General features: G+C 44.8%; 1 protein-coding gene across 2 annotated transcripts; it reads right to left on the bottom strand.

Annotated features, from left to right (window-relative positions):
• Positions 1–308: 308 nt before the first annotated feature.
• Positions 309–27186, bottom strand: LOC130829162 (bifunctional apoptosis regulator-like). 2 transcript variants are annotated; one of them, XM_057695404.1, is made up of 8 exons: positions 27007–27186; positions 15937–16273; positions 14356–14560; positions 13459–13628; positions 11382–11526; positions 4796–4969; positions 3113–3315; positions 309–1601 (listed from the first exon to the last, which is right to left on the bottom strand). In XM_057695404.1, exons 2-8 carry the CDS (start codon positions 16197–16199, stop codon positions 1409–1411), a joined length of 1353 nt encoding a protein of 450 aa, XP_057551387.1. In that variant the 5' UTR covers positions 16200–16273; positions 27007–27186; the 3' UTR covers positions 309–1408. The 2 variants fall into 2 exon arrangements, with proteins under 2 accessions (XP_057551387.1, XP_057551388.1); XM_057695405.1 differs by lacking the exon at positions 4796–4969 and having other exon boundaries at positions 1242–1601; positions 27007–27180.

Below are 27186 nucleotides of genomic sequence, written 5' to 3'. Positions count from 1 at the left end.
AAGAGTAACCCTGCGAGGCACGAGGCCAGGGATGTGCAGGTACCGACGACCTGCTGGGCTGGCAGTGTCTCCGGCATGTCATGAGGGTTAAACAGGTAAAGTCAGGCACCCTCGGGGCCTGAGGAGCAAACACAGGAAGAAGGAAAACACTCGCCCTCCTCTCACTTAAGATGCCTTCCGTGGCTCGTGGGCTCAATGTCCACATCAGGCCGGGGGACTCAGGCGTGACCAGTAGGGTGTGCTGGGCAGCGCAGGTGTTCTTCACACTTCCTAACAGGTAATTTCTCTCTATGTGGGAGTTTTATCCGTATAAAACAATCTTTATTTTCATTTCAAGTCATTTCTTCAAACTTGCAGATGCAAAGTTTGAATGAACTCTTCAAAGATACAAGGGTTAATGAATGGTTCACAGAGTCACAAAAAAACCACTTTGGATGCAAGCTGACCTCTGCAGGGCTGATCTTCAGATTGACTGCCTTTCACACCTGCTATTGTCACAATGGAAGGAAATCAAAGGCCATAGCTCATCTCATATTTATAATTACAGCAAGTAGTGTAATTATACATATTGTTTTATACATCAGAACAGATTATACAGTGTGAGGTCAATGTACAAAATGTTTCCTTAAACAGACTAGCCTGGATTTTATAGATTAAATTCTTAAAAACAAAACAAAGCAAACCCCAAAACAACAATTTTAAGTAGCACTGAAGCAGCTCAGCCTGATGTGAATTACTCTCCATTCATTGTCTGACATCCCACTCAATTCCCCCAGAAAGAGAGATTCAAACTGTCAATGATTACAAGTAGAAAACAGTGATGGCAAGTCTAACCACCATCATTCTAATCTCAAACTGAATCCTTTCAGAGGTTTAACTCTGAAACCTTCTAGCAAGTCTTAAATAAGAATTGTCAACTGGATTTTGGTTTTTCCTCTGTATTTTTTACGTGCAGCTGCCTATTCCTATGACAAAATCTCCTGTTTTCCTAAACCTCACTTAGAGGACAGGCCTGGCCCCAGGCTCAGGCTCATGGCTCCAACTCGCCCCGGGAGCCTTGTGTGAGTCACTGAGGTTAAAGCAAGCAGGGCTGCGACCCACTGTGTGTCCTCCGAGAACCGTGGGTCCCTGCCAGCCGTCGTGGACTGGGCCTCCCAAGTCCCCACGAGGAAGGCGGCTGGGTGGGAGGTACGGCTGCTGTGTCGGCCAAGCTCCGGGGCACCAGCCTCTGCTGCCACAGGCAGAGGGAGAGGACCTGGCTGTAGCCTTTGACAGACAAAGCAGCACCTTGTTTACTAGGGGGGGGAAATAGGAAGTCGGCTCCCCCCCCTCCTCCCCCCATGTAAGCATCACAGCTTGGCCGGCAGAGAGGCGGGGAGACCCCTCAGGGCCTGGGCAGCTCTGAGTTTCACAGCACTTGGGTTTCTAGGCGTCGGACCTCCTTGACCACGAGATCAATGTTAATAATTGGGTTAAAGTACAGGGCCCAGTAAAACAGACAGTTGCAAACGAACTGAGGGATGAGGGGCCAGAACATGGCCACAAAAAGCCCCTGTGTTGATACTTTCCAGAAATGGTTCCACATCCTCTGAGGCACAGTCCTGAAAAAGGAAAAGAGGCGTTTGAGACTCAGAGTCAGACCCTGGGCCTTTCCCAGACGCAGAGTCTGGCTGCCAGGGCTGCAGAGACCTTGTTTCCTGTCCCCCGTGCCCCAGATATACCTTTCCTGACCAGCCCACCTTCAACTCCCTGGACGCAGCCTAGAGGGCGCTTCCTCAGGGCACTGTCACCCAGTCCCCACACCTGGGCCCCACAGGTGAGGGCTCTCCAGCACAGCCCCAGCTCTACCCGCTTCTTTGCTGGGTCACACTTGACATATTTAACATAGTATTTTCTCTGCTAGGCTGTAGGCCTTCAGAGTACAGACTGTCTTCTCTATGAAAAGATCTGCAGTGTGCAGCAGAGAACTGGGGTAGAGGAGAGAGTTCACTGAATTGAAATAAATGAGGGACATTCTTGTCAGGTTCTCAGAACTATTTACAAGGCTGCTCCTGATGGATGAGGCCAAGAACGCTTCTCGTCACGGGCTGTTTCTGGCTAAAAGGATGCTGGCGTGCCGATGCGTTACTTCTGCCTGCCCAGCAGCCACTCCGTCTTCTGGAAGCATCTTCTGAGTCTTCCTCTGGGGTGTCTCCCTCCCCTATTCTCTTCCATGTGGCCTGGGTGGGGCTGAAGCCGGCCCCTGGATGGAGGGGTGAGTGCCTGCCTGCACCTGGACAAGGTGAGCCTGCAAACACTGCACGTGTGATAGCTTCGGGGGAGCCTGTGACCCAGGCTGGGTCCATCAGAGCAAAGGCATGTGAGCCTGAGGCTTTTACAAGAGCTACGGGCAAAGACGTGTTCTTTTTCCTCCAGGGCCACTAAACTGCAGGTCTGCGCCTGGGGTAATCAAGGGCCCCCAAACAAAGAAGCCGTCGAGGCTGAACCGAGCAGAGCTTTGAGAGGGAGAGAGAGTGTCGGCCCTGATGGCAGCATTCGGGTCTCTGGGTCCAGCCATGCAGGAAGCCTTCAGTGGGCGTGTCCCTTGGTAGGAAAGCCAATTTAGGTTGGTTTCTGTCACTTGCAACCAAGAGTCACTTGACTCCGTGGTGGTCTAGTTCAACTCCCATATTACGCGTTAATCCAGGGAAAGTCCTACTGTCCCAGGTGATGGCAGAGCAGGACTAGAACTCCTGCCTACAGAGTCCCTCATCAGATCTGTTTACGCTCTGCCACACTGCTGCTTTCCATAAAGCACCCTCTCCTTCTCACTTGTTTATTCCTCAATTATTAAATGCCTTCACGCCCCCCCCCCCCACCCCCGGAATTATCTCGTATATTACGTGGGGAAAAGGCACACGGAGACGCAGTTTAACAATGAGCACCATGACAGCCTCCCCGGCCCCGAACGCAAAGTCACTGTCCTGTTCACTGATTAAGCAGTGTTTCTAAACCAGAGCCGGGGGCATCTTCTCCAGTCTGAACAACACTCCACAGGGGACTTCTCCTCCACTTGGTATTTCTTTCCCAGTCTCTGTTGCTCCAACTATCTCCTACATAAAAGCACACTTACTTCAGTTCACTTCTTGACCAGATCCTCCAAAAGGAGAATAATTCCAGAACTGAGAGTAACATGGCATTGACGATGAGAAACCGCGATGTCCAGTAATGGACGTCCAGCCAGTCCCAGGCAAATTCAGCAATCAGCTGGTACGGAAGGAAGGAGTACTTGACAAGGAATTCTCGCCACTGCTTCCATGTGGGCTCTCTAAGATCCTTCAAAAATAACACACAAGTAAATAAAAATACATAAAAATGGACACAAAAAATCATGAGAATTGACTTTTATACAAAATAGTGTGACCCCAGTGAGTTTTACATTTATTAAAACACACACACATTCACACACACACACACATCCAACAATCTAAACATGAACTCGCCTTGTAATAATTAATCTTACACGGGATAAATGTTACCAAAGAGGCTGAACTGAGATGCTTGTTTTAGAATTGTGGAAGTTCAGAAGTAAAAAAAATCTAAGCGTGAGTTATTAATAATGAGACTGAAATGAATCAAAGTTAACCAGTTTTAAAATTTCTTTATCACTGCTCAAACAGTTTCCCAAATCTAATGTCTCATCTATGGTAGAATGATAACAGGTCACGGGAAAATAAAAACACATACCTTTAAAAAGTAGTTCTGATAAAATGAAAAACTTTAATTACAGAATTAGCAAGTGGTTTGTAACAAGAGTATTTAAATAACTCACAGGTGTGCAGAGGCTAATGAAAGCCGAGCAAGGCTGTGTACCATGGAGCAGACACTGAGCATCCCCAGAAAAGTCAGCCCGATGAGCGGGCAGAGGCTGACGGGCCTTGTTAAAATGGAAAGGTCGGGGGTTCTGTGTGCTCCCAGTCCAGCAAGGGCAGGGAAGAGCACAAAACTGGGTAACCAGAGAAACACTGTGAAAGGCGCTAACCAGCAGGCTTTACACGACAACCAAGGCTGAAGTCAGTTAGGCAGGCACTTGATTCAAGTGTTTAAAAAGGGTCTTTGGAGATTTAGGAATTCTGTTTCAACATCACATCCATGTGACTTTTGATATAAACGGACCTGAGGGACTACCCCAGAAGGACCAACGTATAGGGCATTACCCTGCAGTGACCAACTAGACAGAGAATCACCCTGAGTCAATGGGGTCCACCAACAACTCTGCAGGAGTCCCTGGGTCAGGCTCAACAAACAAGAGCCGTGGTGGGTAACCATCCCTGCGAGGGCCCTGTCAGCTGACACGTGACTCCCATCAGTGAGCCGGATGATGGCTTACTATTCTGAGGCCAACAGCACGGACACTAGCCCTGCCTTGTGGTAGGACAAAGAAGCATCCTTTGGGGATCCTGTTAAGAGACAGATCACCAAGCTGGAGGGCCCATAAATCTAACCCTCAGGCTACCTGGCCCTATGCTGTCGTCTTTCATAATGGAGGCAATTCTGTTTTGTTTTGCTTTTTTTTTTCCCCCTAAATATTTCAAGTCCAGAGGGTAACCCCTCTTGCTATGCAATGCAGGAAGCGAAACAGGCTTCTGGGAATGGGGAAGTTGCTGCTGTATTTTCCTTTGTAGGAGTTCTCCTTGCAAAATTCAAATGAAGACTGATGTTTGCTCTTCCCTGACAGGTTACAGCCACATCTCCAATTCCATCCCATGCTGAGGAATGGCAGCAGGAAGGCACTCAGGACCCTCTGCAGACCCACCAGAAGCTTGGTGATGATATCCTCCCCGGAGCCATCTTCCTGCAGAGGGCAGATGGTGTGGATGAAGGGCAGGAAGGTGTCTGTGTAGTCAAACAGGTAGAGGTACAGCAGACCGAGTCTCGGGGAGCTCTTGAGGGCATACAGCAGGAACAGGGACCTGCCCGGGTTCACGGCCTGCAGAGGACGAGGCGGGCGGGGCCTGGTTACAACCACAGCTGCGCGCGCCCCACCCAGGCTCCTGCCGCAGCCTCGTGCCCTCTGCCCTGAGGTCTGCACGGGCCATGAATGAGTGAATGGATGGGAAGAAGAGGCCAAGTGATCTGCCTGTTAGGCTACATGATGTAAAGATCCCATCTCTCTCCATGGCTGGCGGGGGGTGGGGTGGGGGGGGGGTGGCGGGGTGGAGAGAAGCAAGCTCCTAGGCACAGGGAGAGAGACACAACCTTTAATTAATGGGCACCACTTAATGAAAAAAATCTGAACCACAGAAGCCTCACGCACAAAATAGTTCGTGCTGCATTGTGTATAACAGAGAGAAAGTGAAATCTGTGACCTCGGTCCTGAAGTTACAGTAGATATTTAGCCCAGAATTCCTACAGCCATGGAGGGATGCATGGAGGAGCTTTGGCTGATGCTCACGTTACCATGTTAGGTGAAAAAAAGATCTAAGACGTGTAGCCATCCGACCTCAACAGTGTCAGCTCCGTGAAAGCAGGGCCCGTCTGATTCAGGACGGAGATCCCTTTTCTAAAGGACCACCTGGCTCACAAGAGCTGTCAATACATATTTGTGGAAGACATACAAAAATAAAAGAGCTGTTTTAAGTACACACAGAAAATTGTCTAGAAGAGAACAGAGCAAAACGCAATGCTAACCATGTTTGAATCTCAGGTGGGATTAGGGTCGATTTACTTTCATTTTCCTCACTTTTGTAAATTTTGCTATAATGAATGTGTATTTATTTTCTTCCTGATAAGGGAAACTTTAAAATGATTCAACTTACTTGATGCTACTAAGCATCAAATAAAATGGGCAAAAGATGTGACTGGACATTTCACCAAAGCAGATGAAAGGATGGCAAAGGAGCACATGAGAAGATGCTCACTATCACCATTCCTTAGAGGAATGCAAACCAAGCCAGTGAGATACACTGTACGCTTACTAGAAAGGGGAGGGGTGGGAAGAAGCTTTTGGAGCGATGTATACGTTCACTAGCTTGATTGTGGTGATGGTTTCACAGGTGTGTACATACGTCAAACCTTAGCACACTGTACACTTTAAATATATGGATGTCAATTACAGCTCAACGAAACTCTTAAAACATATTCAACTTATTTGATGCTATTAAATGGCTTACCAATAAAAATTTTAAAGTGTGATAACGGTTACACTTAAGAAGAGAGTCCTTCTCTTTAGAGCTTCACACTAAAGCATTTAGGGGTGAAATAATATGACATGTGGATATGCTTTAACATAATTCCAGGACTGGGGGTGCTGGGGGGCAGCGAAGGGGTACAGATGAAGTAGGAGTGGCCACGTGTTGATGCTCACTGAACCTGGGTATGAGTACACTCTTCCTTCTATGTTTGTATGTACCTAAAATTTTCTATATTTAAACAAATTTTTAAGAGGTCCAACTTGTGAAATGGCTGATTCCGGGACTGGGGCAGGAAAAGTACAAGAGTAACTTGAACGTCTTGTCATGTGAGAGAGGAAAGTATCAAAGACTAAGAAGTCATGTTAAAAGAACTCATTAGCAAGTACATTGTACCTCAATTCAAAAGTTAAATTTAAAAAATAGACTCAGAAAATAATTTGAGGAGACTCCTACTTAAAAAAGATGGGCCAGTTGGAGCATCAATTAGAATAATTACTGAAACGTATCCAAACATATCAAGAATGTTAAAATCCCCAGTTACTAATAATCCTAAAGAAATAAACTGGTCCCCTTTGGAGGACCACTGGGAAGCAAATCATTATTCTAAAACTGTAAGTAAAAGGAAAAGATTAAGCATTTAACCTCCCTTTCTGGTATAAACTGTACTTAGGATAATCAATATGGCTGTTGACAGAAAATTTCTTTTTTATTAAAGATGTATTTTCAGGGAACAAATGAAAAAGAAACGAGAGAGTTACAGTATCGGCAACCCCTAGTGAACTAACAGATCTAAACAATGAAGGATCACAGGACATTATGAGCCTCCTGATGGAAGAAAATACCACAGCTACGAAGCAGCCTTGCCAAAACACCAAACCAGAACCAGAGCAAGCCTCTAGACCTAACTACTGGATTACAGGATATGCAGGAGACGAAGGGACCTGTTAGGTGACTCCACAGAGAGACAATTGGCAGAGTTCAAAATGTCAGAAAACTACAGGAGAAAATGATCTGGTTTCTTCAACAAAGAAATGCAGGGTGACAAAAAGAGGCGGGGAGACTCTACAGACTGAAAGAGACTTAAGAGACATGCCAACCAACAAACCCATTAAAAAAATTCAGAAGACCTGAATAGACGTTTTTCCAAAGAAGACGCTGAACTGGCCAACAGGCACATGAAAAGATGCTCAACATCACTACTTATCAGAGAAATGTAAATCAAAAACACAATGAGGTATCAGGCCTCACACCTGTCAGAAAAGCCATCATCAAAAACACCACAGATAACAAATGCTGGAGAGGGTGTGGAGAAAAGGGAATCCTCGAGCACTTTTGGTGGGAACGTAAATTGCTGCAGCCACGGTGGAAAACAGTACGAAGGTTCCTCAAAAAATTCAAAATAGAACTACTATATGAGTCAGCAATCCCCCTCCTTGGAATATATCCAAAGAAAACAAAAACACTAATTTGAAAAGATAAAGGCACCCCAATGTTTGTATCAGCACTATTTATAATAGCCAAGATAGGGAAGCAGCCTACGTGTCCATCAACAGACAAATGGGTAAAGATGATGTGGCATACACACACACACACACACACACACACACACACACACACACACACACACACACACACACACACACAGAGTGGAATACTACTCTCCCATAAAAAGAGTGAAATTTTGCCATCTGCAGCAACATGGATGTTCCTGGTATTACACTTAGTGAAATAAGTCAGACACAGAAAAAGAAATAGGTACAATTTTGACTTATATGTGGAATCTAACAAATAAAGCAAACAAATGACTATAACAAAACAGAAACCAACTCACAGATATAGAGAACCAACTAATGGTTACCAGTGGGGAGAGGGAAGGGGGGAGGGGCTCGATAGGGGTAGGGGACCAAGAGGTACCAACTACTATATATAAAATCAATAAGCTACGAGAATATACTATATAGCACAGGGAATATAACCGATATTTTATGATACCTTTAAGTAGGCTATGATCTATAAAAATATTGAATCCCTATGTTGTATATCTGAAACTAATATAATACTGTAAATCAACTTCACCTCAATTGGAAAAAAAAGAAAAAAAGATATGACAACCTAACGTGGACCTTGTTTGGGCCCTGGGTGGAACAAATAAACTGAAAAAAAAAGTGGGGTATTTGAATACTGCCAAATTATTTGATAATATCAGAGAATTATTTATTCTGGGGGGGGTACCTCGTGGTATTTCAGTTTTATTTTTATAAGCCATTACTTTTCAGAGATTCAATGAAATATTCACTTATGAAATACATGCTATCTCAGATTTTCAAAATGATCAAGGGTAGCAGGAGGAGGTGTTACTGAAATACACACAGCCACAAGCTGCTGTCATGTGGGCTGATGGCAGTTGTGTACTGTTACCCTGCTTTTGTGTATATTTTTAAAAATCTAACTTCTAAAAAATATATTGTAACTTAGGTGAGACAGAAATATGGAAGTGGTTCTTCATTTTAAAGCAGTGTTTCCAAAGCTTTTTTTCATTATTGCCCCTTGAGGAGGCTTTTAAAGTCATCTTTTCATACACTCTCCCCTGCCCCATGAAGTGTTCATACCACAGACATACCCAGTATCTGTCTATGTGCTGTGGTCTTTAGAAGGGCTGCAAGTCACTGCAATACCTAACACTTCTCACCCCGCAAGAACCAATGGCCTTCGGGACGATCCTGCTCTTGTTGAGTGTGCAGGCTCTAAAGGAACACAGGTCCCAGAAATAGAGCCTGAAGGGATCCAGCCACATCTTGGTTAGCACGTGAGAAAGGGCGATGACCGGGTTACGTGTGTGCAGGTCTGGCGTCAGCGGGACCAAAATATCCCAACTCTGGGGCTACTTTCTATCAGATAAGGAGGATACACCCACCTCCCAGTGAGGTGAGGACAACGACAGCGCTGCAGCTGTCTCTCTCAAGTCTGACGCGAGCAGTGAGCTCAGACGCCAGGGGTGGAGGAGTCTTGGGCTACACATCAGATGCCGGCCCTTGGGGAGGGGCGGACAGCACAGGTCGGAAGGACAGACTCATGATAAGCCTCTGCTTGCTTTTTACAGCAGGCCCAGAACCCCGTTCCCATTCGCTCTAGTTAACAGCAAGTTTACTTGACAGACTCTAAATAGAGGGTCATTGCTGGATACACAACCCAGAAAGGCTCTGCCAGGTATGAACCCCGCCCCCGCCCCCCACAGGACTACTATCGGCTACAGGAAGTCCAGCGTTTGACTGCATTAACAAAACTAATAATTGGTGATAAAAGAGAAGCAGGGTTTTTTTCTTCATTGACAAACAACAACAACAACAACACAGAAAACAACAAAATTCCTATCTGAGGACCCTATCCCCATTCCTCAAAAATTTTGGAACGAGTGTTTTTTCAGTGTTAAAGTAATACACGCACTTAATAAACAATTTTTTTTTCAAATGGCACAGAATTACAGTAAACGGCAAATATAATTCACCCTTCCATCCAAGTCTCAAGCCCTGCGTGAAAACATTGTTAACCGTCTGTGTACCCTTCCAGAGATTTTCTATGACCCATACAAATGTGTAGGCTTTCTAACATGCTTTTCTTTATTTTCCGTCAACGACACGACGTGGGCACCCTGTCTTGTCAGCGCGCCCAGGTCACCACGTTCCTCGGTCAGGGCCACACGAATGGATGAGCCGTATTTATTTAAGCTGTTCCTAACAATGGGCACTTGTTTAAACGCCTTGTTTAACGACTCCTGTGACTCAAACATTCAGTTCTCACTGTGAGTCTCTGAGGCCACTGGCTGAGGAGGAGAGGGGGCCGGGAGGCCCAGGGACTGGCTGGCGTCCCCACCGTCAGCATGTCCTGCAGGAGCCTGGCAGGAGCCCAGGAGTCGGGCTGCCGTGCCCTCTCCTGATCACAGCGCTATGCTGCCTGGGCTCCAAATGCAAAGACGTGAAACTGTGGATCAGAGAGTAGGTGCCGTTTCAATTTGAATAGTTATTGACAAACTGCTCTCCAGAGAGACTGCGCCAATTCAGGATCTGCAAATGAGTGCCTCTTTCCTCACGTTATGAAGTGTCCTCACCCTTGACAATGTCATAGGGGAGAACAACGCCAGCTGGTTGTCTCAGTTTCTACTATAATCATCAGTGAGCATTTCCCCCCAATAAACTTAATGGTTATTTGTATTTCTTTTTCTCCATGATGTCTTTTTTTAGGGTACAGGTCTCTGTATTCCAGATATTCCATGACTAATAAGAAAGAGAATATTCATTTTACAGTACAGTACTCGCTAAGCTCTCTCTGTGAAGGAGAACCAGGTACGGTCACAGTGAAGAACAGTTTATCAGCATCTAGTAGAGCTGAAGATGTGCATTCCTTGTGACCCAGTAATCCTATTCCTCAGTGTACAGCACAAAGCAAGTCTTACACACAAGCACACGAACTTTCCTAGAAAGTCCACAGCAGCACTGTTTCTCGTAGCAAAAATGGAAACACTCTCAGTGGCCATCCATGGGCGAGGGTATAAAGAGTCACGCACTTGTGCAGTGGAACATGGCACAAGAGAAAAAGGGTGAGCCAGAGCCAGAAAGAAAAGCTACTTGCAGAAGGATACACTCAGTTCATGCCTTTTGTGTCAAGGTTAAAAACCTAGAACATTGGGGATATCCCTGGTGGCGCAGTGGTTAAGAATTCTCCTGCCAATGCAGTGGACACAGGTTCGAGTCCTGGTCCAGGAAGATCCCACATGCCTCGCAGCAACTAAGCCTGTGCGCCACAACTACTGAGCATACATGCCACAACTGCTGAAGCCCGCGTGCCTAGAGCCCATGCTCTGCAACAAGAGAAGCCACCGCAATGAGAAGCCTGTGCACTGCAACGAAGGATATCCCTGCTCTCCACAACTAGAGAAAGCCCGTATGCAGCAACAAAGACCCAATGCAGCCAAAAATAAATAAAATAAATTTATAAAAAACCAAAAACCTAGATCACTGTTCCTAGACCTGTGGGTCCCAAAACACAAGTAGGAAAACAGGCCCAGGAAGGATACACAGCCTGGCACAGGGAGAGTGGAGACGCGGGGGCTTCAGCTGTGTCTGTGTCTGATGTGGTCATGAGCAGTGGGCAGGCGGATAACTGCTATCTTGTGCGGGATACTTTTTTCTGCTGAAAAAACAGAGAGTTCACCTTATATTCCCAGAGGTTTTGGGGAGGCTTCACGCCCAGGGCTTTGACTCGCTCCAGTTCCATGAGGATGGCTCTCCGGTGGCTGCTATTTTCTATGGTATATGGTGCCTTGGAAAATTCTTCCTCTGTCAAAGTTAAAAGCAGCCTGGGGTGTGGGGGAGGGGATAGGAGGAGATGTCTTTTGAGATTATATCCTGGAAGCAAACTTTCCACAGTCAGAGTTCCATCTTATCAACACAGATAAACACTTTAGGCTTGAGGTAAGACGCATAACATATGAAATAATATTCATAACAGCAAATAACTGAAAGCTTACTATTCACCAGTGACTATCTGAAAATGCTTTGCTCTGTCATCACGGATTCATTTACCAGTTCTGCCCTGTAGGTGCTATTGTGCCCATTCTGTGGGTGAGAAAACGGGCTTAGGGAAATAGTGACTTGCCCAAAGCACAGCCAGGTCCGTTTTGCTCCTAACCTTTGATCTTTTAGCTATGCACTTTGACCTTTCTATTTTTTAAAGAGTGTGTCTGTACAGAGAAAAAAAAAAAAAGGAAAGAAATCTAATAAAACATTATGACGTTGCGAGTAGTTGTTTGGGGGTAGTGGCTGAATAAAGATAACCTGTTCCCTTGCACCAGAAAATGTGAATTCACCTCCACGGTGATCCCTTGTTAAAAGTGCCCCATAGAGGTTTATTCCTTTTCACTCAGCAATTCCAGTTTTAGGAATCTCTCCTCTGGAAGGAAGACAGTGAACGCAAAGTTACACTGTATTAACTAGCTAGAGACTTTTCTTTAACGACAGTTCAGGGCGGGGGCAAGGTGGTGCTACTTCTTGCAAAAAACAGACAAAGTGGGAGCATTTTGCTTCCTCAGTAGAGAGTCAAGTGTTGTAAGCTCAGTTCAGGGGGGGAACATGGACCAGCGTGGGAGGTGGGGCAGTCAGGCAGCCTAGCAGTGAGTGGACTACATGTCTGACTCAAGCGGTTAGAGAGCAGCTGCCTGGTTACTTAGACTCTAAGTGACATCCCTACGTGGTCCCCAAGGAAGGAGGGACCCCAGTAAAGATGGACAGGACTCAGGAAGGGGCAGGGGGATTTGCTGACAGGCAGAGGCAGGCTGCCCCATTGCTGAGCGATGAGTGAGTTTCTCAAACTAATGGGTTCCTCAGGGCATTTGCACAATGTAGTTTGGTACTGTCTGGAGCAGAAAAAAAGGGAACACCACAAATGTGTGTTGGTAGAGATGGATTAATAGACTAGCATATACACATACACATAAACACACACACACATATATATATAAACACAGGTCTGCTTAGTACAATCGTATTTTCACTTTAAATAAATAAAGAACACACAGTTCTATGTGTATGCATGCATGCCTGTATGAACACTGAAAAAAATCTGGAAAGGTGTCCAGCAAGATGATGACAGTGGTTTTCTCTGAAGAGCAGCATTATGAAGGTATTTCATTTCTAATGTCCTATAGTTCTACATTATTATTTTAAAATAAATATGTTACTCTTATAATCAGGAAGCAACAAACAATTAAAATGCCCGTCACTGATATAAAATGGTACAGCTGCTTTAGAAAACAGTTCAATGGTTCCCCAAAAGGTAAACATAGAGTTACCTTGCGACCCAGCAATTCCACTCCAAGAGAGTACTGAGCATTGAAAATATAGGTCCACACAAAAACCTTTATACAAATGATCACAGCAGCGCTGTTCCTAATAGCCCCCAAATGGAATCAATCCAAACGTCCATCAACTGAAGAATGGATGGGCGAAGAATGGAAATACTCTGAACAGGCAAATCCAGGAGACAGAAAGGAGCATGGTGGTTGCCGGGGGCTGAGGGAGGGGACAGTGAGGGTTGACTGCCTTTAGCAGGAGCTTTCTTTGTGGGGGTGATGAAAATGTTCTAAAGCCAGACTGTGGCGATGGCCGCACATATCTGTGAATATATTAAGAACCGCTGATTATACACTTTAAACGGGTGAATTTGGGATTACGTGGATGGTAACTCAATAAAACTGAGAAGTGTCAGGGACGCGGCCGTGTTTGCTCCTCACCTTCCATTCACTCTTTCAGATAAAAACCTGTCTCTGTAGAGAGAGGCCCAAGGGCCCAGCTGCTCCAGCCAGAGGACAACTTCTTCTGCTGTCCATTTGGCCACAGCCTTGTGGATCAGGAGGTCGTGCTCAGATTCCCTGCTGCTCCAGTGATACACCAACAGGACCACCTGAGGAAAAGGGACATGGGCCTTATTCCACAGAAAGAGCAGAGATGCCCGTTTCTAAATACATGAGTGTGGGGGAAGAGGCTGAGCTGGAAGGGAATGATGCCAAGTCTGTAGACACGGAAGCCGGGCAATACCACTGCCACCGAGAGCTGGAGGCACAACCCTCAGTGGGCTCATCTTGGCTGACTCTTGGGCCACCGGGGAACAGAGACAGGAATGGGACGTGCTGCAGGGAACCTGGGAGCACTGCACCCTTCTCCCCATCAGTTTGGCCACTGTAACTGATTCATGTGCCTTTTCTATTGGAAAATTTGTAACAGATTTTAGTAGCATGGATGGGTCTTAAAAGGAAATAGTCTCTACATTGGAAGTTAGTGAAGTACTGTGCTCAAGATATGGCCTTGAGTTCCAGCTCTAACGCTTTTCTGCACTGGTTTCCTCCTCTCTAGGGTGGGAATAATAATGGTGCCTATTGCATAGTTTGTGAAGAGGATGAAATGGGACAAAGCTAATATTTACCGGGCTCTGAATATTATGTTGTATATACTTGCATAGGTGACATCCTCAGGTTTCAACGTACACAGTGAATTACCACGTGCGGTCACGTCATTAGTCATTTAGGGGTGTTTCAACAGAACGGTCACGTCATTAGTCATTTAGGGGTGTTTCAACAGAACTGACGTCAGTGGAAATCGTGGGAGGGAGAGGCACAGACACAGAAACTTACTGCCACACCAGTTAAAGCTGTGAGCACTCCGGAAAAGAATCCCCCTCCCCTCTGCTGATTCACTCGGCCTGTGTTGGGAGCTGAAAGACTCTGATCATTCCCATACTTCTGAAAGGCTGCAAGACTCTGGACTATGTCATTATTCTGCTGAATGTCTTCAAGTCGCGTTCTAATGGCATCAGGAAATAATTTTTCAATGGCATCCCTATGGAGAACAGAAAAAAAATCACAAGACAGTTCTGTGACTAAATACACTTATAATGTTGAGAGGCCAACATAAAACTACTACCAACATTTAATAATATACAAGGATTCCAGAAGAATGGAAGAGAAGATTGGTTGTGGTCCTGTTGGTAACAGCAACACATCAGAAACACCTACACGTCCACAGTTAGGGAAACAGCTAAAGAAAACAGCAGATTCATATAGTGGAACAATACATAGTTTTAAAAATGAATTTACTGGCTATCACTGTGTATCAAGATGAATAAATTCAATTCAAACATATTGTCGAATGAGATGGTAAACGGCAGAAACACAGACAGGACACCACTGATGTGAGAAAATATTTGCATTTCCTATTGGCATGTGAATGTATAAAAGTATTCTTAAAAATGTGAAAGATGACAACTAAGTCATATTGAAATTACTCTGAGAAAAAGGAAGGAAGAATTGTAAGATGGGGGAGGAGGGATCAAAGAGGTCTTCATCAGCAATGTTCTGACTTTTTTAAAAGAATGTGACTATATATGTACTGCTTATGTTATTAAAAATTCATTTTATTTAATTCATTTTTTTCATTTCATTTAATTTCATTAATTTCATTTAATTCATAAAAAAGAAAAAAGGTGACATTCAGTAGTGAGAGTTAGACCAACCATCAGGTCGTACTGTAGGGCTTTTCATTTTCGATTATTCACCATCAGAGAACCCTTCTTCAATTTAAGATTAACCTGCGGGTAAGCCAAGGCTGACAGGTCAGAGCAAAGCGTGTGTAAATACATCTGTGAAAAAGAGAATGCTGGGTTAACGTCTTCATGGAACTTCCTGATACTCTATTGACATCAGGAAGGCAACAGAAAAGGATTTTAGCCTCAAAGACCTCACAGGTACACGATGGACATTAGGAATGAAAGCAGAAAAAAACCTGCTACTTGAAGGTCTTACCATCTGTTGTATGACGCCATGCATGAGAAACTCTATTAATGTGATAAATGCAACAGAGTTTAGTCAAAGATTACAAAAATCAGCATCAAACCAGTTATTCAGAATCACACAGACCATTTTCTCTATTAGACCTAGGGTGTTCTCAGTGCATACAAATCAATAAGAAATATTATGTACAAAGGGTTACAGACAACAGTCTGATAACCAGTTTCTTGCTTTCCTTCGATTATAATAAATAATAAATCACGGTCACCTGTGAGGAAGAGACTTTCAGGTCCCTGAGCTCCCTGACTCACACGCCAGCAGATCCAGAATGACCCCCAAGGACAAGGGACTTCCCAGACATTGTTGCTCCCATTAAGAGAAACCATGCTGGACAAGCCCAGCAAGCCACCCACATGCACTGAGTGTTACCTGAGGAGAATATTGACTTTGGGGAAACCTTCCCATTTTTCTCTGCACTCTGGACACTCTGTTTTCTTCGAAGAGGCCCACCACAGAGCTAGGCAGTGCCGGCAGAAGCTGTGCCCGCAGTTCAAGGTGGTGGGGTTAACCAGGATGTCGTAACAGCAGTGGCAGGAAAATTCACTAACAGAAATCTGAGGGCTGGTGTTCTGGAGACGGTCATCTTCCTTGAGGCTTGTCGTGTTCAGATCATTTTGTGGAGACTTTTCCATGTCTTAGCAAATTCTGGGATCCACAGACATAGAAAATTCCAGACTCAGAAAATTGCTGCCAAGCATTATTAAATCTAGAAAAAAAAGAGACAACAACAGAAATAGGACAAATAATTTAGTAGGTGTTTGAAATTACAGTCATTCTATTGATATTAAAGCTCTGATTTTTAAATGTGACAAGTCTGTCTTCTAAAAATTTGTATTCCAGGCTGCTCTCACCTTCTGAGATGGCCCACACTGTCTGTGGAGTGTGTTTCTCTCTAAATAAATCCACTTCTTACCTATCACTTTGTCTCTCACTGAATTCTTTCTTTGATGAGACATTAAGAACCTGAGCTTCATTAAGTCCTGAGACCAGGTGTGTGATCTCAGTTAAAAGACTGGGTTCAAAGGACTTCCCTGGTGGCACAGTGGTTAAGAATCTGCCTGCCAACGCAGGGAACATGGGTTCGATCCCTGGTCTAGGAAGGATTCCACATGCCGCAGAGCAACTAAGCCCGTGTGCCACAACTACTGAGCCTGCGCTCTAGAGCCCACGAGCCACAACCACTAAGCTCACGTGTTGCAACTACTGAAGCCCGTGCACCTAGAGCCCGTGCTCCGCAACAAGAGAAGCCACTGCAAAGAGAAGCCCACGCATCACAACGAAGAGTAGCCCCCACTCGCCGCAACTAGAGAAAGCCCTCATGCAGCAATGAAGACCCAACACAGCCAAAAAAAAAAAAAGACTGGGTTCAAGTCCCAATCTGTACTCTGGCTGGGTTCGAGTCTGGACCTATGGGTTCAAGTCCCAATCTGAGTTGCACAGTTTCAATCACATTCTCTGAACATTATACTGCACTCACACAAATTCACAAGAGTGATACCCCGGACACAGCTTATTTCACATTAGTGAACAAATCTAAAATTTTTATGACGTTCTGACTTTTGGCCAGAAGATAAACTGATATATGCATATATACAAACCCCAATTCTTAACCTCTTAAATTCTCTAACTCTAAAAATGCCTGGGGCTTGCTAGGTGGTGCAGTGGTTAAGAATCCACCTGCCAATGCAGAGGTCACGGGTTCGATCCCAGCTCCAGGAAGATCCCACATGCCGCGGAGCAACTAAGCCCGTGTGCCAAAAATAAATAAATAAAAATGCCTTTTTGACTTGTCTTTAAGTTTAAAAAAAAAAGTATGCAATATACTTGTATTTGTGTCTGAACTGAGAAACTAATGAGAACCTACTGTATACCACAGGGAACTCTACTCAATTTTCTGTGGTGACCTAAATGGGAAGGAAATCTAAAAAGGGGGATATTTGTATACACATAACTGACTCACTTTGCTGTAGAGCAGAAACTAACACAACATTGTAAAGCAACCATACTCCAATAAAAATTAACTTGAAATTTATGCTAACACTGCCTGTATGTGGCCTATCAAACATACATTGTACATCTGCTTTAATTATTAAAGAAAAGGGTTTATTGACCAGAAGTAAAGAATGTCCATCTTAAAAATAAAGATTAAATGTCTCAAAAAAAGTTTTATATTCCATAAACCACCACAGAAACATCACTAAATTTTTCTGACCTACTGTCATACTTTCAAAAATTAGGTAAAACAAAACAGTGTAGTGGAAAGTTTAATGGACTTGGATAGGGGAGGCTGGAGAATTCTAGATCCTTCCTTTCTGCTACCTTCCTTTCTGCTAAGTTCCTTTGAAAATGTAATTTCTATGGCCTCAAGTTTTCTCAATGAAATTTCTAAAGTCCTTTCAACCTACATAATTTTAAATAAACCAGCTTCTTGGCTCACTAAACTGTCTGGAGTTGGCAATGACAGATGTACTTCATATAAATAACAGATTTTATCCAAACAAATCTGCCTTCCCCTTAGGTAATTATTCCTTTTAACATCTGATTTCAGAGGCTCCCACAGGTACAGTACCTGAAGAGTGAGGCCTGGTTCTCGGAGGTGCCCTGTGCCAGGTCCACTGGCCTGTGGCTTAATACCCCCCCCCCACCGCCCCCCCACACATCCTGCCTTCTGGATCCCATCAGTTTGGTGCTTCAGAAACACGCTAACGTCGCTAATATGGAAATAGAAAAGGACCATTCTCTTCTCAGTCTCATCTGGGTCTTGAGGGATTTTTTTATTGAGAAGCAGTATGATGGGCCCATGGATCTAGAAGCTCAACTCTCCATCTCTGGGACTGTGCCTAAGTTACCTGGGCTCTCTGGGCCTTGTTTCCTCAATTGTGAAATTGTGCTTATAACAGACAAACCCTTCAGAGCTTCTTGTGAGGGTTACAGATAGTGAACTATGGTGGTAGATGGTGTAAACAGGGGCTAAAGAGATGATTATGCATATTGTTACTGGAATTAGCATGGCATAGGCACTGATGGGGAAGAGCCTCTCAATCTCTCTATTGTTACAGGAAAGAAAGTACGTTGCTCCTGATCACCCACACTGGTCCTGCAGAGAAGGGCTCTTGGCAGGCACAGTGGTTAAGAACACAGGTCCCAGGGCTGGGCTGCCTGCTTCCTTACCCTTGCTCTGCCAGTTAACAGCTTTGTGCCCTGGATTTCTTTTGAGTCTCAGGTTCCTCATACATAAATAGGGGTGGTGATGGTATTTACCCCATTGCAAGGTTCTGAGAGTTAAATAAGAGAATGCAAGTAAAGTGCCTGGCATACGGTAAGTAGACCATAAAGACCATAAATGGTAGCAATTTCTCTGGTTTTCAGGGAATTTTATCACCTTTTACAGGGCACAAATTTTATACAGAGCATGATAACTATATTTAAAACAAGCAAATCTATTAACAAAGACTAGAAGAAAACACAATGAAATATTAGTAGTTGGTTTGTTGGATGGGGAATCCTGATTTTCTTGGTTTTGGTTTTCTGTATTTACCAAGCTGTTTTTAATGAAAATATTATAATCACTGCAAAAGTATAGAGAAAATTATAAATATCAATCATATTTGCTCATTATTTGTATGTTTAGGAACATTTAAACATTTTTTAACTGTTTCCCTTTGGGCAGCCTCTTCAAATTACTAAGGAAGTGGGAGGCTTCATACATATAGATTTTTAGAAAAAGGAAACATCATTTTGATGGAGTAGTTCCTTTATTTGGCTAATACGGATTAAACAACTATCATGTGGACAGTACTATCCCAGGAAATGATAACTGGACCATTGCTGGCTATGGAGCATCTCCTAGGAGCTGCGCACTGGCGGGCACTTTAGGTACAGTCACAAGCACATCTGGATTCAGTGTTGGAGGAAGGATACCGAGGCTTCCAGTGAGGGGCTGCACAGGGTCTAGAAGAGATGGGCCTGAATTGGACACTGCTCTTGATGCTTCCTGGGGAGCAGTGATACCCCTGGAGATACAGGTCTGATACAGGGTCTTGCTTGCCTGGTTAATAAGAAGTGGGCAGATTCATACACATAGGTTCAAAAACCAAAAGTTAGCAGAGAAAGAATGCACAGCTTAACTGAATTCAGCTGATCTTTTCTACTATTTGTGTCTATAAGTATTTAGGTTCTTTCCATTAAAGCAAGCAGTACTTTTAGAGGAGGAAAGTGCCTTTTAGGTGATAAAAATCTAGCTCAGATGCTAAAGTTCCAAGTTGTGGCCTTCTAATTTGGATAAACACGCCTTCCTGCACTGGCAATGATTAAAGTCTTCTTTGAGGAGAAGGCCCAATGTTTCTTTGAGGATGTTTATAACTGTTTCTCTCCAGACTCGGCACACACACCAGTGGGTTGGAGCTGATTCGCTGGCTGAGTTCCTTCACAAGGAAGCACGTGTTAGGACATGCCCACAGTCTACTGCCCTTTCCCCCGTGTCCCAAAGCCTCAGAGGAGACTAAGGGGACATGGTTAGGACTGGGGTGAGGAGAATCATCCCATTCCCACTCCCAGTGCCTTGTTCACATGGAGACGCTCTGAACTGTGCTTAAGCATCGCATGACATTACGAGTGTTGATTACCTACTTCAAAACTAATGGGGAAAATGCCTGAGCTGGAAAAGCCTGCAAAACTGCAAACAGAGACAAGTTTAAAACGACGGCTTGAACACCGCAGATTTGAAGGGCACAGCAAGACCTCTGGACTGAGTCACTCTGAACAGCTGCGGTTCCTGAAAGTTGAAGTTGGGTCTTCAACAGACGTCTGGATTGGCGCTTCAGGGGGTCAGGGGACACTCTGAAAGCACTTGCCAAGGTTGTGTTTGTGCGCGTGAGCGTTTTCCTGAAGGAAATCTAGCTTTTATCTGCTCTCCAAGGGGACCAAGACCCAAATGAGGTTAAGAACCACTGTTTACCCAGTGGGATGAGGGTAATGTACCCCTGCCCCGGCTTCCTGGAGCGGTTGTAAGGAACCCAGGCGAGCCTTTCCACAGTGAGGCGGCATCACTGCCAAGAGCTGCCAGCCTCCGTGACCTGGCAGCCTCAACAGCGGCCACTGCTCCACAGTGGCGACATCTAGTCTTGTTTTTCACATGGTGCTTCTCTTTCTCCCCCTCGCTCTCCCTTTTTATTGAACTTGGTGCCAGCATTAAAAAAAGAATCTGATTTCACATAAAAATCCAGATTCCTGGCTTCTGCTGAAAAGGCAGAAGATCTGGCAACACCAGGCTCTCCTTTGACGTGGTAAGAATCCGCTGAGGCTGAGCACCTGCCCCCTTCAGACAGGGCCAGCTGGCTCCAGTCTGCTGCAGTCCTCGCCCAGTTGGTTTCCTTATTTCTATTAGCTGCCTGACCTCTGTGGATATTTGTTTTCATGACCTGTTCCACAAGGTGATGCCTTCAGGGTCTACCGACGAGTGTATGACAACGTTTCTAGGTTGACTGGCCTTAGGCTAGAAAGTTTCTGGAGTTCTATCAGCTTATTGTTTTTCTCTCTTGCTTTGCTGTCACGTATTACTTACTGCTTATGAGCTCTCCCACACATTTTCCTACATTAGCACTTCTATTCTGCTTTAGACTCAGAGGCTCTGTAGATTCTGTGTGTGTGAAAGGCTGTGGATGAACCTGAGGGCAGAGGCCAAGTCTAAAAACTCTAAGTCAGCTTTATTCTCATCAGATCCTCACAGACCTAGCTCAAAATGAGTGAGAGTCCGGGGGTGCTCCTATTTATTAAATGTTTTGTTAGAGGCCTCTGACACACTTAATTCTTTAAAAAATATGTATTTATTTCTTTATTTTGTTTATTTATTTTATATTTTTTGGCTGCATCGGGTCTTGGTTGTGGCACATGGGATCTTTCGTTGCGGCGTGCAGGCTTCTCTAGCTGAGGTGCAGGCTCCAAGGCGCGCGGGCTCAGTTGTTCCGCGGCATGTGGGGTCTTAGTTCCCCCACCAGGGATCGAACCCATGTCCCCTGAATTGGAAGGCGGATTCTATAGCACTGGACCACCAGGGAAGTCCCCAAAACACTTACTTTTTTGGAGGTATTACTTAACGTCCTGGTTCTGAGAGACAGTGTAATGCATTTCAGTTGCAAAATCAGAAGACAGGTTCTGATGCCCAGCTTCACTACGAGCCATGAGATCACGGCCAAGTTATTCATTCTCTCCAAGGCTCACGTCAGCACATGTCAGCAATGAGGTTACTGCTGCCGACCTCACAGGACCGTCCTGAGCATTAAGAGGACAGCACATAGGAAGGGCTCAATAAATGTGGTCCCTTCTTCCACATCACGTTCCAATGGGTGACATTCCCAATCCACACAAGTGAGGAATCCCTAAGGCGGTGGTTCTCACACCCATGCCACATAACCAATAACTTACTCTACCAGGTAACATGTATTTATTTCCTGAAATGACCACACCTGCTTTTACTGCAAGACATGGACATTTTTTATTTTATATTTTTGGCTGCACCACACAGCATGTGGGATTTTAGTTCCCTGACCAGGGATCGAACCTGTGCCCCCTACAGTGGAAGTATGGAGTCCAAACCACTGGACCGCCATGGAAGTCCCTTCCATGTAACTCTTAAAACACCTGGAAAGATGCTACTTCCTGAGGAGCACACCATCTCTAAAGTGGCAATGTCAAGAAATGGCATAAAATCTTAGAAAGCATTAATCTGTGAAATATAACATGAATATATGCATATGAACAAATGGTACAGCTTGACTTTTTCTAAAGTGTTCACGGGTTAGGTCTGTTGGCACAACTGATAGGAAACAAATGATAGGAAACAATTATCACCAGATATCTATTACCATGACCCCATCTGTGTTCTCCCAAAGAAATACCTAATTGAAATACCCAATGGTATAGTTATCTGAAAATTCATGGCGGTGGCGGTGGGGATACACACACACACACACATATAATGACCCAATAATTCTATGTAACTAAAGACCCTAGAATGAATTTGGCTATTCTGTCCCTGGAAGGAAAGCTGTTTGTCAAGTGCTTTTCTATGGATTTATCCAAAAGGCTACTCTCCAGGAGGAGGCAGGGATGCTGCTGTAACCTGTTTCATTCTTTAGTCACTCAACTAACATTTAAGAAAATTAATATAATAATTTTTACTGAGTTTATCAAAGAAGAATGCATTAATTCTGAGTTTAAGAATTTTTATACCAGAACTTCCCTGGTGGTCCAGTGCCTAAGACTCTGCTCCCAATGCAGGGGTCCTGGGTTCAATCCCTAGTCAGGGAACTAGGTCCCACATGCCTCAACTAAGAGTTCATATGCCACAACTAAAGACCCTGCATGCTGCAGCTAAGACTGGCATAGCCAAATAAATAAATATTAAAAAAAAATACTTAAAAAAAATTTTTTTTAATACCTTAGCTTCTAAAGACCTCATTATGTGATGACTGTTAACTCTTTTGAAAATGTAATTATCAAGTTGCTTGGTTCAGTGGTATATAATTACAGTTCTACGTCTTCACTTAACAAAACACTGATTGTGACTATAATACATACCTATTTGGCTTTAGATGGGTCTCTAGTTAGGTTATTTCTTCTCATTACATATTACCTGACAAAGAGAATGACAATTGCTAACATTTACTGAGCCCTTACCATAATGTGAGAGGCACAACAGTCTTATGGGAAAATTATTACTATCATCTCCATTTTACTGATGAGAAAATGGAGACCTAATCACTACAGGACAGAGCCAGGTTTTTTTGGTTTTGTTTCTTTTTTTTTTAAACAACAACAATACAAATTTCTTTTGTTTTTTTTTGGCTGCACCATCTGGCATGCAGGATCCTAGTTCCCCGACCAGGGATTGAACCTGTGCCCCCTGCAGTGGACGCACAGTCTTAACCACTGGACCGCCAAGGAATTCCCAGAGCGAGGTTTTAAATCATGGTCTGACATAAAGCCTGTCCTCATAACACTATGTCGGTCTAGGCCACATCATAGAGCTGCCACTGTGAAGCTGAGAAATCCAAACTAGAATCTGACATCACTGCATTTTGGAATATGAGCTCCAGCTTGTGGCCATTGGGTGAGTATGCTGTTCTTCATATGAGATAAATAAGCAGAAATATTCACAAGAGAGATAAGGGTGAGGGTGCTTGGGTGAACAGCCATTTCTGGCACCCCAAGTCCACCCTTGGGGACACCACTATAAACACTAGCAGAGGGACTTGCCTGGTGGCCCGGTAGGTAAGAATCCGCTCTCTCAATGTAGGGGGACTTAGTTTGATCCCTGGTCGGGGAACTAGATCCCACATGCATGACACAACTAAGAGTCTACCTGCTGCAACTAAATATGCCACAACGAAGATCCTGCATGCTGCAACTAAGATCCAGTGCAGCCTAATAAATACTAAAAAAATAAAATAAAATAAACACTAGCAGAACACTACAGACATCATCAAATGTCCAAAGAGGGACCACCCATTTCTAGTGATTATGAGATAAAAAGAAATGTGTCCAAATGTAAGCAAGGCCAAGGTCAGAAATGGCAATAAAAAGAGAACATGATGTGTACTTCTTGTAGGTGGTGGAAATTGGCTTTCATTAATCTCTAGGCTCTTACTGTATAAAACTTTGTGTTTTTCCAACTCCAAATAGACAGATTTTGTTTCTAGACAGGGTCAGAAATCACCAGGGCAAAGGCAGCTAGCTAGCTCACTGGATGCTGACTTGCTGCCTGCACTTTGAGGCCCTGTGATTTACTGCCTGTGAGTGGTGTTGGGCAAGATCAGAGCACACGGGGAAGGGTGTCCTGGTTTCTCCTCTTTCGTGTCTGTTCTGTGGCGTATATGCAATGACCTATCTTGTATGAAACACTGGAGATGTCCAATAATTCAGAAAGTGATCAAAAACTACTGGTGATTTTCAGTAACCCATACCTTAGCTATCAGGTTTTAAACTATTCTGATTCATACATTCTAAACTAACAACTCCTTCTCAGCTTTTGCACCCTGATGGCTGCATAGTCTTTGCCTCTCCAACCAAATCCTGAGCCCCAGAAGGTCAGGAACCAAACCAGAGAATTCTATCATTGCACCTGAGAGTAACTGGCACAAAGCTGGGTTCTAGCTATTTGCAGCTGACAATCAAATCCACCAATCTCTGACTTCTTTCACAGAAATTTCTTAGAACGTCTGTCAGAATCACCTGGGAAGTTTGGTGAACTTAAAGATATTTGGCAGAGAGGCCCAAGAATGTTCATTTTAAACAAGCTCCTTAGAATATTCTTATGTACATGGATGTTTGGGAACTAGAGAGCTGTTACATACAAATAAATGCTTACATGCTGAAGCATATGTTCACATAAGGTTTAGGCAAGATATTAACAAAATCAAGTTTAAATAACACTTCCAATCTCATTTCCTCTTCTCTCCAATCCCTCCCCTCTCTACTGTCCGAATCATCCTCCTGGAGCAAAATTCTGATCAAGTCCTTCCTTTGCTCAAAACCTTCCCAACTACGAGAATATAAAACCCATGTTCATAAGCTTGTCGTTTAAGAATCTTTATGGCCCAGCTGCAAATAACATAACTTTTGAACTAAGAGCACAAACTCTGGGACCAGAATGACTGAATTCAAATCCCAGTGCCTCCAGCTATTAGTTGTGTGACCTCAGGCAAGTCACTTAACCTCTCTATGCCTCAGTTTCTTCATCTGTAAAATGGGGATATAAACAGTACCTGCCTGATAGGATTATTGACAGGATTAAATGAATTAACACATGTGCAGCACTCAGAATAATGCCTGGCACATAGTAAGTGAAAAATAAGTGTTAGCTATTACTGTTCTCCTGATTACATCCTGCTACGCCCCTACTCCCACATTATATTCTAGTTCCACCTATTAATTCCTGCTCCTTGGGCATTTTTCCATATCACACTTTTCCCTCCATCTGTAACACAGCTCCACACCATCTCTGGGTCAAAGGCATCCAACTGACAAGACCCAGACAACTGTCACTTGAAAATCTTTAATTACTAACTCCCCTTGTACCCCAAATTAATTCTTCCTGCCTCTGTGCATTAGCGTAACTTTTAATGGTGCATGTTTTCTCATCTCCTAGATTATCATTTCCCTGGAGAGGCTGGTATAGTTGAAACTGTATGGTCTTAAGAGTAAGACAGGCCTGGGTTCCGAACCAGATCACATTTATCTCCTCTGAGCCTCGTATTTCCCATCTGTAAGTTCAGGATAATAACATCTACCTTTGAAGGAGGCTTAAATGACAAATTCTAGCTATAGATACCAAAAAGTCTGCTGTATGATGGACTGGTATTAATAGAATTATTAATAATGGTATTTATTTAGTACCAGCTATGTAGGTAGTACCAGTGCCAAATACTGGAGCTTAAAAAAAAAAAAGACAACTGTCCTGGAGAAAAACAATTTTTCCATCAAGTTTATGGAGATATGCAGGTAAAGGCAGAACACACGAGTTTGTATATCCCTAGGCTGGCTTGTTTACAAAACCGCTGTGACAAACCCGCACGTGCACTCAGCGTCAACTCTGGGGTGTGCCGGGGAAAGATAGCAAAACTCTTTCCTATTGGCGTTTCAGAGCGTGACATCAAGACCACCTACAAAGGACCGGCCAATGGGCTTCGGCGGGGAGGACCCAACGGGGGCTGTAGAAGGCAATGACAGCACCTGGCTCTTTCTCCTCCCCTGCAAAGTTGGGGGGCCGCCTTCTGCCCGCCAAAGATCCCCAGTTTGACAGGCCTGACTCTCTTTTGCCTTTCTTCTTTTTTTTTTGAAAGAAAACTCTCTTTTGCGAAAGTCCAGAATTCCGCGTCGTGAGTTCAGAATCCCAAGAGCTGGGAGTGTGACTCTGGGGTTTCACTTTCCCCTTCCTGCGCGTCCGTCACCCTCTTTTAAAACGAGAGCAATCGTTCAGCCGTAGGGGTCGGAACGTGCCCGGCCAGGTAGACCTGAAGCCCAGCCTGGCGTCTCTCAGGAGCCTGGTCAATTCTGCACGCGCTGTCGCAGGCTGCGACCCGCGCTCCCGGGGGCGGGCGCCCCGCCGTCTCCCTCCAAGCTGTGTGCTAGCCACGTCCCCTCCTTCCCGCCCCGGGGAGATCCTGGCACTACAGCCTCGGACTCTGACCCCGGAAGGGGCACAGACGAGGCCCAGGGACCCGCCGCGCCGAGGTGGGGCTCTCGGGGAAGGGATGGAGAAGTTGGCCAAGCGGGGGTCCGCGCCGGAAGGCCAGGACCGCGCCTGCTGAGGACTCGGGCCTGGGAGGGGAAAGCCCGCGCACCTCCTCCGAGCCCGTCCTCCACGTCCGCAGCCCACACCCCGCCCCCAAATCAAGCCCGGGCCGCCCCCTGGCCATCCTTCCCCAAGCCGCCGCTCACCTCCGCGCTCATCCAGGGGCCCACCCGGCCGTCGACCCCGCCTGGACCCCCGCGGAAGCGGAGAGAGAGGTAGCGGCTTCACTTCCGGAAGTAACCTAGGACTGACTGCTGAGGAGGGTGCCCCCGGCCCGCGACCATAGAGGAGAGGCCGCACTCATTCCTCAACCCCCTCAACCCCGC

Source organism: Hippopotamus amphibius, chromosome 9 (genome assembly GCF_030028045.1).
Source record: "Hippopotamus amphibius kiboko isolate mHipAmp2 chromosome 9, mHipAmp2.hap2, whole genome shotgun sequence".
In the NCBI taxonomy this organism is placed as follows: Eukaryota; Metazoa; Chordata; class Mammalia; order Artiodactyla; family Hippopotamidae; genus Hippopotamus; species Hippopotamus amphibius.
This window is presented reverse-complemented; position numbering and strand designations above follow the sequence as displayed.